Source organism: Lactuca saligna, chromosome 8 (genome assembly GCF_052625555.1).
Source record: "Lactuca saligna cultivar CGN05327 chromosome 8, ASM5262555v1, whole genome shotgun sequence".
Lineage (NCBI taxonomy): Eukaryota > Viridiplantae > Streptophyta > Magnoliopsida > Asterales > Asteraceae > Lactuca > Lactuca saligna.
Genome location: NC_136424.1, coordinates 246,232,944 through 246,246,778, shown reverse-complemented (window position 1 = coordinate 246,246,778; position 13,835 = coordinate 246,232,944). Strand labels below are relative to the sequence as shown.

At 34.7% G+C, this 13,835-nt stretch overlaps 3 protein-coding genes across 3 annotated transcripts; 2 read left to right on the top strand and 1 right to left on the bottom strand.

The window, feature by feature from the left end:
• Window positions 1-723: 723 nt before the first annotated feature.
• On the top strand, window positions 724-3,208 carry LOC145012522 (ribose-phosphate pyrophosphokinase 4-like). Its single transcript, XM_078971324.1, has 7 exons — window positions 724-1,251; window positions 1,472-1,787; window positions 1,916-2,011; window positions 2,113-2,181; window positions 2,269-2,397; window positions 2,484-2,583; window positions 2,858-3,208. The coding sequence occupies exons 1-7, from the start codon at window positions 845-847 to the stop codon at window positions 2,989-2,991; spliced, it is 1,251 nt and encodes a 416-aa protein (XP_078827450.1). The 5' UTR covers window positions 724-844; the 3' UTR covers window positions 2,992-3,208.
• Window positions 3,209-3,648: 440 nt separating this feature from the next.
• Window positions 3,649-7,368, bottom strand: LOC145011352 (anthranilate phosphoribosyltransferase). The gene is made up of 10 exons (XM_078970057.1): window positions 6,857-7,368; window positions 5,890-6,360; window positions 5,642-5,799; window positions 5,405-5,488; window positions 5,260-5,312; window positions 4,755-4,836; window positions 4,558-4,665; window positions 4,367-4,490; window positions 4,207-4,292; window positions 3,649-4,111 (listed from the first exon to the last, which is right to left on the bottom strand). Exons 1-10 carry the CDS (start codon window positions 7,233-7,235, stop codon window positions 3,890-3,892), a joined length of 1,767 nt encoding a protein of 588 aa, XP_078826183.1. The 5' UTR covers window positions 7,236-7,368; the 3' UTR covers window positions 3,649-3,889.
• Window positions 7,369-10,726: 3,358 nt separating this feature from the next.
• LOC145013301 (AP-1 complex subunit mu-2) lies at window positions 10,727-13,815 on the top strand. The gene is made up of 11 exons (XM_078972103.1): window positions 10,727-11,088; window positions 11,586-11,732; window positions 11,875-11,937; window positions 12,016-12,192; window positions 12,261-12,364; window positions 12,446-12,553; window positions 12,651-12,747; window positions 12,848-12,945; window positions 13,060-13,201; window positions 13,283-13,405; window positions 13,483-13,815. The coding sequence occupies exons 1-11, from the start codon at window positions 10,960-10,962 to the stop codon at window positions 13,579-13,581; spliced, it is 1,287 nt and encodes a 428-aa protein (XP_078828229.1). The 5' UTR covers window positions 10,727-10,959; the 3' UTR covers window positions 13,582-13,815.
• The last annotated feature ends 20 nt before the right edge of the window (window positions 13,816-13,835 follow it).

Below are 13,835 nucleotides of genomic sequence, written 5' to 3'. Positions count from 1 at the left end.
TGGGTAGTGGTGGCGAAGGTTGTGGTGGAGGTGGTCGCGAGTAGTTGGACATATTTAGGAATCCAATTCTTTCCCAAAACTTGAACCAAACATAGGAAAGTGATGGAATTAAATTCCAATTCCTTCCGATTCCAACGAACCAAACGACCCCTAATTCTTTTCCTCCATTTTTTCTTGAATCCGCCAAATTTAAGAGAATTTTTAAAGGGAAATATGGCTCCAAATTTTTTTTCATCCTCACCGTTTATTTTCATCAATTAAACTCGAAAACACGATTTTCTTTCGACATCTATCGTTTTCCTTCCATTCATCCACATCTAGTGGTGGACACAGACCACTTCAATAATGGTTCCACTAATTTTTTTTTGAACAAATGTAAAATAGTAATGACAATGGTATTCAAAAGGTTACATCTAATAAAAAATAAATACACTTATAGACCGAATCGGATTGGTGGCCTCGGACCCTAGGCTCCACATACATCCGTCCGAGTCCATATCCTTTCTCAAGTAGAATTCAGGAATAATGCTGAAAGTTTAAACATTACAAAAACATGCAAATCTCTCTTTAAAGTTGAATTACATTTTAGATGTGAAAATTCATAAAAGTAGGGACTTATCAAGAGTTCGAAGAGGCAAATTTAGAGAAAGTTACATATCTTGATGCATAATGTACAATTTATATATACGATAAAGTTATAAAGTTATAAAATAATAATAATATTAAAAGATATCGTCGTTACCAGGCTGAGGAGCTTCAATAACCGGAAAATTCGCGTCAAGATAAGAAAAAAACAATCAGAAAACTCGGAAAACCGTCGTATCACCGCCCAGTCCTCCGCCACATGGCAGCCTCTCCGTCGCCACCGCCTCCGTCGCTGCCACACCCAAACAAACCCCTAATTAGAACAATCACCACCACCACGGCTGCATTATTTCACTCCTCTTTACACCGTCGCCGATCTCTCAGCCGCAGGAGGGTTCACATTCAGTGTGAACACGGCAGCTTCGATAACGGGGCGCATCACCTCCAACCCCAACAACAACAGTGGACTGTCGATTGCGTCACTGGAAGTGATCCGATTCACATTATTATCAAGCCTCCTTCCTCTAAAGCATCTCCGATGCCGATGAATTCCGGATTGAAAAACTCTAAAAAGGTTTGCCTCTTTTATGCCGCTGAAATGGAGGCGCTTGCACAGAGGATTGCTGCCCAATCCGATGCAATTGAGCTTCGTAGTATCAGTTGGAGGTATGCCATTAACTTCTTCGATCCGATTGTCTCCAATGCAGATTAGGGTTTACTTAAAGAAGTAACATGTAAAATTAAGTATATACAACATTCTGTTACACCATTTGATGATCAATTTTTGTTGTTGCTAGTATCAAACCCGATTACTCGACCTAGATAAAGCACTAGAAACTATTTATTGCGACTTAGATAATCATATTGCATAAACATTGAATGACAGAAAATTTGAAGATGGATTTCCAAACTTATCAATACCTAATGCCCATGGAATCCGAGGAGAGCATGTAGCTTTTCTTGCATCATTTAGTTCTCCTGGAGTTATCTTTGAGCAACTTTCAGTTAGCTATGCATTGCCAAAATTGTTCACTTCTTCCTTCACTTTAGTCCTTCCTTTCTTCCCTACTGGCACTTCTGAACGAATGGAGGATGAAGGGGATATTGCAACAGCTTTCACTCTTGCTAGATTCTTGTCAAACATTCCAATATCAAGAGGAGGCCCCACTAGTGTGGTAATCTATGATATTCATGCCCTGCAGGTTGGTTCCAATTCCATTCTTCAAAAATTTGATCTTGTTAGTTGTTATCTTTGGTTTTATTTCTTGCCTATGTCAACTAGTTTGGATATAAGTATTCATATCTTTTTCCTATTCATGGATTTTTGCAGGAAAGATTCTACTTTGATGATAATGTGTTACCATGTTTTGAGAGTGGGATTCCTTTGCTTAAAAGTAGGCTCCAACAGCTCCCTGATTCTGAAAATGTAATGCTCTTTTCTTGGCAAACAATCTGTTATATTGATTGAAGCTTGATGTTATTTGAAATTACAATTTTTTTTTTTTTTTTTTTGTGAAAAAAAAAAAGATATCAATTGCTTTTCCAGATGATGGTGCTTGGAAACGGTTTCACAAGCAGTTGCAGCATTTCCCTGTGGTATGGAAATAATTACTTTTTTTTTTTAATTTTGAATTTGTTTTGTTTCTTTTTTCATTGTTGGTTGGTATTGTTGTATGTGGTAAGATTATTTGTGCAAAAGTTAGAGAAGGTGACCAAAGAATTGTACGCATTAAAGAGGGAGATCCAAAAGGACGCCATGTAGTCATAGTTGATGATCTTGTTCAGTCGGGTGGAACTCTGATTGAATGCCAGGTCAGCACTCACAAATTCTTTCAATAATTCAAACTATTCATGGCTTATAATGATTTTGTAATTTTTTTTTTTTAATTTTTTTGTAGAAAGTATTGGCAGAACATGGAGCAAAAAAAGTTAGTGCGTACGTGACACATGGTGTTTTTCCCAAAAGGTCTTGGGAACGTTTCAAACATGATACTGGAGGTACACATTTTCTTCTTTTACTTCCACAACACATGACTGAACTGGACTGAACAGAACAGAACAGAACAGGTTGCACTGTGTTTGACATGCATTGGATTGGGACTGATATGAGTAGTATAATAATTGCCACCTACTCCTTTGGTCCCACAAAAAAGATGTTGCAAGGTAGGAGAGTATTGTTGACTCACTCTTGATCTCTCGTATGTGGAAAAAGACAAAAATGCCCTCATTAGAAACTTTGGAGATTAGGTGATATGGTTCATGAATTTGTCAGGGCGTCCGGATAGCGGATTGACATACTTTTGGATTACGGACTCGTGTCCTTTGACGGTGAAGGAAGTGAAGAACAAACCTCCATTTGAAGTCTTGAGTCTTGCTAGTTCCATAGCAGCTGCCTTGCAAATATAAGCTCTTTTTTCTTTGTTCTTAATTGTTATTATTCTCTTTTTTGCCTATTTATAGAGTATTTGGTTCCAAAAGTGGTCCCAAATTTTGCGTCATTCATTGTTGTTTAGGTGGTGAATAAATCTAGATTTTTGTCACCAAGCAAACGAGATTATTTGTGTATGCTATTTTGTTAGTTCTACAAAATCGTAATTCATATGTTTGTTGTGGCGAGAATAAAGACATCTTTTTTTACAGTAGGTAAGCATGTGGGATTCATACCAAGGACATTTAAAAAAAATCAATAGCATGTCCTTGTTTTACATTTTTAGGTAGGACAACTTGATTTAAATTGTTTTAAAAAGGTTTATTAAACAAGAAGATAGTTTAGTCATTCATTCATCCACAATTTGTTTTTATAAGTTATTTATAAAAGAACCACTCTTCATCAACCTCTTTCGTAATGAATCTATCTGAATCAAGAGGGAAGAACTTTTGTGGTCTTCGTTTTCAATTCAAACATGGGTTTGATTAAAATTCCATGTTCCAAAAAATATTTTCCATCTGATTAGAGGAAAAATGGAGTTTTGTGTAAAGAATGCATTGAGAAATGGTAGATGTATATAACTTTTTCCTTAAAATGGAATTTATCCCAAACAAGATAGATTCCAAATCCCAAAAAATCACAACTTTGTCATTTGCCATATATAAATTCCAAATCCTTTGTCAGATTTTACAAACCAAACAAAATTTTACATGATTGATTCCAAATCCCACAAAAAGAGTCCACAAGGAAAACACAAACACACCCTAAGCTGTAACATTTAGTACAAAAACAAAATCCTTTTCAGTGTCAAAGGCACATTGTGTGTGTGTGTGTGTATGATGAAAAGAAAATATATATATATAAAAGATAAAAATTTCATTTGAGTTTATGGGAAATCTTTATGTAACTCAAGAATCGATTAAGTGCCTTGCCACTATCGATGGCATCCCTGGCTCTATCAAGGGCAGTTGACACATCTTCTGCACCCGAGCATCCAAGTAGATGATCTGTCATTCCGGCGTTTAATACAATCCGATCATACGCGGGCCCCTTTTCTCCACGTAACGCATCTAACCCCAATTCTATGTTTTTCGAAACCTTAAAAAAAAAAAAAAAATCATTTTGATATTAAATTTCACTGCATTCCTTATCATGTCAACCAAATAGTTAAAATCAAGAGATGAAATTCTTACAGATCTATCTGTTCTTGGAGTTTCCGAGGGTTCGAAACCATATTCATTTGCATCCACTATTAACGAAAAACTCTCACGTGACACTCCTGTCAAAATTAAAATATCATTAAATAAGAAATAATAATAATAATAATAAATAATAATAATTTTATGTAGTTACCATCCACATCATAATGTGGTGGGGTGTTGAGTGAACGAAAACCAGAACAGTAGTTGACAGGAAGCCCTTTTGATGCATTAATCGATCGCATTTTCATTGTCATTGAAAGCGCCCCTTCTTCCCCCTACATTTTTAAATTAAACTTAATAACTTCTTTTTTTTAAATATTTCTTTTTTAAAATTATACATACCTTCACCACCAAACCAGCATGAACACCTCTTCGTCTCATGAGCATTAAAAGTGGTTCTTCATAACCTTCATGGTAGAATCCTGCAACCATTGCTTCTTTACCTGTAGCCTGTAATATATTTAAAAAAAAAAAAAAGAAAGAAAGGTGTTATATAATATAAGGGATCCACATGATTTTAAATGAAAATGATAACTTACCCTCACAAATTGCTGAACCTTCTCGGTTGTTGCCAGTGGTGGACGTTTCTTTATATGTTCCCTCATTTCAATGAGCGAATATCTGAACAAACGTATAAATCGAGAGTCAGGAGATGAAACAGAAAAGGGCAAAATGGTCATTTTCACAAATGTAACAGTTAGATGTGCCAAAATGAAAAAAAAAAAATAACATGATGCAATCTTGCTATATATATTGCATTGGCATTGACTAAAAATGTTAAACAAGGGGAAAATGATCATTTTCAAAAAAAAAAAAAGTTGTTACATTTGATGACTAAGGGACCAAAAACAATATGAAACAATGACATAGGGACTGAAAGTGAAAAAAAAAAAGATTCCTTTATGGACCAAAGATTAAAATACAGCCAATTACAGGGACCAAAAATGATTTTTATTGTTGCATTGGAATTGAATTCACTGGATTCTGATTTTTTCTTCATTCATTGAATTTAAAAAAATATATATATTTTTTATGTCTGCTTACAAAGAGGGGCGAGCTTCACGTTGACTCACATAAGCAAAGCCAACTGCTTCATCCTGAAGACACAAATTTTAAAAGTAACATAACATAAAAAAACAGAGAAGCAATGTAATTGAAAATAAAATGTAAAAACAACAATAATAAAGACCTCAAGAAGCGTTTTAGCTTGCAATGGTGTTATACAAGTATTTGCTCCCATGAATTTTAGCATTTGCTCCTCAGTTATGCCACCCTGTGCACATGATAAGCCAATTAATATGATTGATTTTTTATATGGAAAACTTTTATTCGAAATCACACCTCTTATATCCACATAATGTTAATGTTTGGTATTATTACAAAGTCAAGAAAAAAAAAAAAAAAAAAAAAAAAAAAAAAAAAAAACCTTGGGTGGCATCCAATCAACACCATGGAGAAGAGATGCTTCATTGTAACAAGATCTTACAGCAGCAACAAAGAGTGTGCTCCTAAAGAAACGTGTGTTTCCATCATAAGGTTCACCATAATGAGTCAATGATCTAACATCAGCTATTGGAACAGGACCTAAAGATTTAATCAAAATAATAATAACATTAAACATAAAATATTTAAATTTATATAATCTTTTCAATTACCCACTTTATTAATCAGTACCAAGCTCATCATCAAATGCAAGGCAGTATGCTTTAAGCTCACGATCTGTCTCCCTGTTCATTCTTTGACCTATCAAGAATGCTGATAGTAGAGACTCACTTACAGTGTCATGTTCCAATAAAGGAAGAACATCTTTTAAAACACCTTGAACCTCTTCATACCCAAGATGCCCACCTGCTAAAACTTCCCTTAGGGCACCCACAAGTCTCATTTCATGACTCCCATTGCCAACATATTGTGGCCCAATTGAACTCCCGAGTCTCATTATGGAACCTTCTGGATCTGCTAGAAAGATTATGTCTGAAGGAAGGGTTCGAACTAAATGAGGCCAATATGCATCCATTGCACGTCTTTCACCTTCACTCCATTGAGTTGCTTCTGGAAATGTATTTGCACGAATTGTCATGGCTGCAAAGAAGGCTCCTAGTTGAGCTTTTGATACCTGTTCTTCATCTTTTAGGTCTCCCTTTGCTGACATAAGCATAAGGTTAATACATGAATCACTTAAATACTCCTAACTCCATTTCAGTTTGAGGTTAATGGATGAAAGTGGAAAAACAGGCAGGTTTAATAACTTCAAAGAAATTCAAACATGGAAGTATTGTAATACTCATTGGACACCCTAAAATTTGAATTTGTTTCATGACTAGGAGGGTTACAATCAAATTCACCATATTCTTTTTATAATACTTGGATCTTATTGATTATGTTGTGATTGAATGCATCTGAAATCTGAAGAACTAAATGTCAATCTGAAGTCAAAAATTAAACCATTTGATCTCAAAAATGAAACTATGTCCGGAAACGGGCTAGCATCTACTCATCTAGTGACTAATCGCTTCATTTGAGTTTAATTGAACTGATACAACGCAAGAATTGAAAGATATAATGTTCATGAAATTAAGCAAGCTTTATAATCTAATCATAGAAACTAACACACTCAAAGAGTAAGCGGAAAATATTTTACCAGATCGTAGTATAGTATCTAAAACTTTGAAAGCTTGTGCTTCTGTAAGTGGTTTGGTTTGTGTTGGCCCTGTACAAACCCTGGTCTGAGCTTCTAACACCGTCGGGTTAGGTTTCCTATCCCTCTGACTCCGAAACGAAGTTGACAATGTAGGATTTCGTGCATCTGATTCAGTAAGTCCATAATACTGATCAACTGAAGCTGAATCAACCACGGAATTGACGGTTAATTGGCGTTTCTGTTGTCGGGATAAGAGAAATTTTGCACCGTTTGCTCGGGGAAACTGTAAATACGCTCGACTGTTGGATTCAATCGATGAGGATTTGATTCCAGACGAACGGTTGATTGAGGGGATTGTGTTGTGGAGCAGGGATTTCATGGCGATCTTAGGAACTTTGCTTGAAATTTGGAGACGAATACATGAAATCGGAACTTATGAACGTGAAAATGAGTTGAAAGTTGAAACCAGAGAAAAAAAAGGCGGATATATCAACGTAAGGAAGTGGAAAGATTGAATATTGTATATGGAATTGTGCCTCTTGGATAATAAATAAATAATCATAATTGATAAGATAAGAATAAAGCAACACTAAACATTTGTTTATTGAAATGCATTAACTTTATAAACAATATTATTATATTATTTTAGCCATGAAACTATGGGGGTGCTGTTGTTATTGGCATCTAAAACCACTTTTAAAAAAGTCAAAACCGTTATTATATGGAGTCAAAACCATTAGATAAATAAATTTTCCATTCAATGAGTCTCCAAAAGACCAAAACCCATTACAATAAAAATTTTACTACTTAGTCCTTTACTTTATAGGGAAAATAACATTCGAGGATAATAAAATGTTTGTCTTGTATTCATTAGGTTCATTATTTTTTTTTTCTTTATTATACCATTGAACTTAATATTCATGCTCACCAAAACCATCGCGACCGGATATCACATGTTTTATCGGTTACCACATTTAATTAGAGATGACTAAACAACACTAAACATTTGTTTATTGAAATGCATTAACTTTATAAACAATATTATTATATTATTTTAGCCATGAAACTATGGGGGTGCTGTTGTTATTGGCATCTAAAACCACTTTTAAAAAAGTCAAAACCGTTATTATATGGAGTCAAAACCATTAGATAAATAAATTTTCCATTCAATGAGTCTCCAAAAGACCAAAACCCATTACAATAAAAATTTTACTACTTAGTCCTTTACTTTATAGGGAAAATAACATTCGAGGATAATAAAATGTTTGTCTTGTATTCATTAGGTTCATTATTTTTTTTTTCTTTATTATACCATTGAACTTAATATTCATGCTCACCAAAACCATCGCGACCGGATATCACATGTTTTATCGGTTACCACATTTAATTAGAGATGACATGTCATTTTACGTGGAAATAGAACACATTTCATACATGTTTCTCTTTCACCCCCTTTCTCCTTACAGTTAGGGTTCGGTAAATTGAAGAAAACAGTTTAATCGAAGAATACGGTTACGAAATTGAAGAGAACTGGCGAATGCGAGTGTTATAGTGAAGAAGATGACCTCGATTCCAAACAATGTAAGTATTTGACAGTTTATATTCATTATAATGGTTTATTCACACAAAAACCATTAGTGTACTTGAACGTTGTTGTTGTTTCAATCTGTGATGTCGATTTTGGTTCAATGGATCTCAAAGAGTTTAAGTTGTTCATTGCAAAGTTGATTGAAGGCAGTTGCGATAATGTATATTACTGCACTAGAAATGAACCATTGGCAGAGGGTATTAAGAGAATTAGGAATGATGCTGACTACTTTGAGTTTATTGAAACGGGTTATAGTGATGAAGGTGTTCTAAGAATGAATGTGTATATAGACCACGAAAATGAACCTGTACTTGATTGAGCTGATATGGAAGTAGTAGAAGATGATGAAGGGCATTATTCTGAGGAAGACCCGAATGATGATAATGATTCACAACTTTTTGATGATATTCCATATGAGCATGAAGCAGATGATTACATTCCTTCTCTTGACAAGACTATTGGTGATGAATTCTTACATCGGGTGTCAGGTATGTGTAAGGATATAAATGATGAGGTTGAAACCAAGAATGGGGATGACAAACCAGTGTACCCTGTCCATAATGAGAACCATAAATGGGACAAGATGGTGCCAGTTCTAGGTATTAGATTCTCTAACCCCATGGAATTGAAAATTTGTTTGACTAACTATGCAGTGAAGAATGGGTATAACCTTTATTTCGAGAAAAATGATAGTCAGAGGTTATTAGTGAGATGTTGCAAAGATAACAAGAACCCCTCTTGTCCTTTTAGATTGTGGGCTTCCTGGATGAGTAGTGAAAGGTCTTTCCAGATTAAGTCTTTAGTTGATGACCATAACTGTTCAATAGTCTTCAAACTTGGTTCCATTGTAACATATAAATGGATTGGAAAACATTTTAAGAATAAACTTTTGAAGAACCCCAAAATGAGCATAAGGAAAATGAAAGCCAAAGTAAGTACAAAGTTTAACTTGATTGTTAGTGTCAGTCAATGTAAAAATGATCCAAGGTTCGAACCTTGAACCTCCTTTATGGAATTTCGTAACTACAACTCCCATTGCCGAGGGAAATTTCGAATAATTTAAGGGGTAAAAAAAGATATTTTTATGCTTATAATTTTATAAACGGTGTTTCTCAATCATCTAAAATTTGTTTAAAATGTCAAAAATCAAAACCTTTCTTAAAAAGTTTCGACCATTGTATCGAAAAAAATAAAAATTATGGATAACAACGTTAAATTTCTACTACATCAATGAGCGTTTTGAGACCGAATAAAAAATTCTCTTATTCTAGAAAAAAAATACTTCTAAAACCTACCTAATCTGATAAATCGGATTTAAGCAAATATGGTTTTCCTTAGTTTGAATATTGATTGGATTTCAGATTTAAAGAAAAAAAAGTTTATGTCTATATCTGTGCCTACGTGGTAAGAAGCCTAAGCCCTAGAGTATAGATGCACATTGGCGTCCCAAACTGGTTTCAGGTCGGTCTCAAAACTGTCTGGTCTTTTTAGGACTGATCTCGGAACAGAACGGTCTGGTCTTCTTTTGAACCGCTCTCAGATGATCTCGGACTGATATTTTTCAGTCTGACTTTTTCCTAACTAGTTCTTTTCGACTTGGTCTTTTTGGGACCGATCTCAGTATTTTTCAATTCGGTTTCACAGTCTTTGCATTCTTCTTTTTCGGTTCGATTTTGGTTTTTTTATTTTTTTTTTTGGTTTTTTTCCCGTTAACATATGTATGATTAACACCAAAATTATACATTAAGATACAATAAAAATGATACACTAAAATTTAATAAAAAAAATGAAAGAAATCGAGTAATGTCATTAAAAAATGTGTAACTAACACAAAAATTGTATATACGGTATCAGGTCGATCCTGGACTTGTTTCACGTTGGTCTTGGAACGATCCGGTCTTTTTTGGGACAAGTTTCAGAACAATCAATTCTTTTTTTGAACCGATCCTGCATGGTATTGGGTTGGTTCATATTTTTCGACCCGTTATCATTTTAGAATGATTCGGTCTTGATTTGTTTTCAAAACCGGTCTGATGAAACTGGTCTTTTAATTCATGTCTACCGAAAGTATTATTTAACCTTTTTCATTCATTCATCGAGTTGTTTATTACAAAACGACTAATTACACATGTCACATGTGTATTTTGCCTTCCTTTGCTCCTTAGACTTCTAAGTGGGCTTGGTAAAATGGGCTTGTGTGTTTCACCAGGCGACCCAATAGGCAGCCCGCTGCAACCGATTTGCAATTTAGCACAGCGCAGCGTCAAAAGTAGACTCCATAACCAGAAGCTCATCAGCCTTAAATTCCATTTAAACACAAATTCATACGGATCGCACCTCGAAATCGTCTCTAGAATCTGAGTCAGTTCTATCGGAATGTTATAGACAAGTAATGGCTCATTGATTCCCAGAAAAAATCATTTCATTTGGCAGCAGATCGATCAGAAAGTAGATCTTAAATCGAAACCAATATCATACATCAATACGGATCTGATCTATCGGTTTTGAGTAATTGATGGCAGGGGCGGCCTCTGCGCTGTTCCTTCTCGACATCAAAGGCCGTGTTCTTGTATGGCGTGACTACCGTGGCGATGTCTCCGCAGTTCAGGCCGAGCGTTTCTTTTCTAAACTGATAGAAAAAGAGGTTTTTCCGTTACCTCAATTCACATGCTGTCTTTTATTTGATTCTCTATTCGTTTAGCATCACAAGCGTTTATGCAAAAATTGAAGCAATATACCAGTATGCTGTTCACATTGTTAATTAAGATTATGTTTTAGTAGGTTTTGGATAAACGTCGTTTTATCTAGCAGCTGATCGATGCAAAACATATAAATCTTCTAAAAACCCACAAGTTTATTGAATCTGTTCCATTATATTCTTCTTCATCTCGTTTAATATATAGTGTAGGCGAAATTAAAGGAATAGCGTTTCATCTGGATTGGTTAGTTTAGAATTGAAATTAAACCCCGATCAAAATGAAGAAGTCGAATTCTGATTTTATTCAGATCGAATTGGATAAGTCTTGCTTGAAGCACTGTTATCCAAGTGATCTTATACTGTTATACACCTATGGTTGTTGTGTATGCAAGCAAATTAGCAATGACTAATTAATTAGTTTATGGTGTATTGACTAACTTCAGGGTGAACCAGATGCTCAAGATCCTGTTGTGTATGATAATGGCGTCACCTATATGTTCGTACAACACAACAATGTATATCTAATGACTGCATCCAGGCAGAACTGTAATGCAGCTAGCCTTCTCCTCTTTCTACACCGTGTAGTTGATGTAAGCACCATTCAGTAATCACTAATGAAATAAAATAGCTTTCATTTCTTTCACTATAATTCAAGAAAGACATAGTTAATGTTAATATCCTTACAAGACATGAAACTTTACGTATGAAGTTCTTTATTTGTGTTGGCTACAGGTATTTAAGCATTACTTTGAGGAGCTAGAGGAGGAATCACTTAGAGATAACTTTGTTGTTGTGGTATGTGTATTTTACTACAATATCTGATCTCACCAAATATTATAAGAAGGAAAAGTGAATGATTTTTGTACTTTGTAGTATGAGTTGCTTGATGAAATGATGGACTTTGGTTACCCTCAATACACTGAAGCTAAAATTCTGAGTGAGTTTATCAAGACAGATGCTTACAGGATGGAAGTTTCACAGAGGCCTCCAATGGCTGTCACAAATGCTGTCTCATGGCGTAGTGAAGGGATACGATACAAAAAGAATGAGGTAGGTGTTGCTGTTGTGAGGGCAGATATGTAATTATCTTAGAATAAAACCTTGATTGCATTTTTCAGGTGTTTTTGGATGTTGTGGAGAGTGTGAATATACTTGTCAACAGCAATGGTCAAATCGTAAGGTCAGAGGTTGTTGGGGCATTGAAGATGCGAACTTATTTGAGGTATAGTGGTCTTTTGCTACTTCTTGAGGTTGAGGGTATATTTTGTAATTAAGTTAAAGAATGAGGGTTGATTTGTTGCAGTGGTATGCCAGAGTGTAAGCTTGGTTTGAATGATAGAGTATTATTGGAGGCACAAGGAAGATCCACAAAAGGAAAAGCTATCGACTTGGATGACATCAAGTTTCATCAGTATGTTATGTTCTAAGTTCTTCAACCTTTCTTGATTTCTTCCTATATTTTCTTCAACTATATGTTTATTTATTTAATATTTTTTAATGTTTAATAGGTGTGTTCGGTTGGCTCGTTTTGAAAATGATCGCACAATTTCATTTGTGCCCCCTGATGGAGCTTTTGACCTCATGACATATCGACTCAGTACTCAGGTTCTTACACTTTATATATGTAAATATAAATATAAATTGCTTTTTATTTATATAAATTGAATAAAACTAATATTTGATTTGATTTGATTTGATTTGACAGGTAAAGCCTCTGATATGGGTGGAAGCTCAAATCGAAAGGCATTCAAGAAGTCGTATGGAAATAACAATCAAAGCCCGCAGCCAGTTTAAGGAGAGGAGGTATTAATATTATTATTATTATATATAAGTTGTTCCAGTTATTTATGACTTCAAAAAGAAAAAAAGAAAAAAGTGTAGTTATGGATGGTTTGACCAGAAGTGTTGACTTTGCAGCACTGCAACAAATGTTGAAATTGAATTTCCAGTGCCTGCGGATGCCACTAATCCAAATGTACGGACATCCATGGGATCAGCTGCATATGCACCAGAAAACGATGCCCTTTGCTGGAAAATTAAATCATTTCCAGGTGGCAAGGTATTTTTTTTTTCTTTTTCTTTTTCTTCTTTTTCTCACAATATCTTCACAAATTCAAGATTTTTGATTTTTTAATTTTAGGAATACATGTTGAGAGCGGAATTCAGACTTCCAAGTATAACAGCTGAAGAAGCAGCCCCTGAGAGAAAAGCTCCTATTCGTGTGAAGTTTGAGATACCATATTTCACAGTTTCAGGAATACAGGTGACACCTCATCACTTCCCCCTTTGCATTTCGATTGATCATTTTTCATTATTGTTTGTTTTTACTTTTTATTATAGGTGCGTTATCTAAAGATCATTGAGAAAAGTGGGTATCAGGCTCTACCATGGGTGAGATATATAACAATGGCTGGAGAATATGAACTAAGACTTGTGTGAAAAAAGCTCTTATTATTATTATTTCAACAAACTGTTTTTGTATTCAAGTCCCAATTATTATCTTCGGATATTATTATAATATCATTTGTTTGTTGAACGAAAGTTCACTCCCCCAGCCTCCATTTTTTTTTTCTTCTTTTTGTACTTGTAGAAAGATGTTTGTTATTTTTACCTACAAAACATTAAATTTTTCCATGCACTTTTGAAATATAATATTCATCTTTTGTTCTACAAGTCCACAATAGAAATCTTCG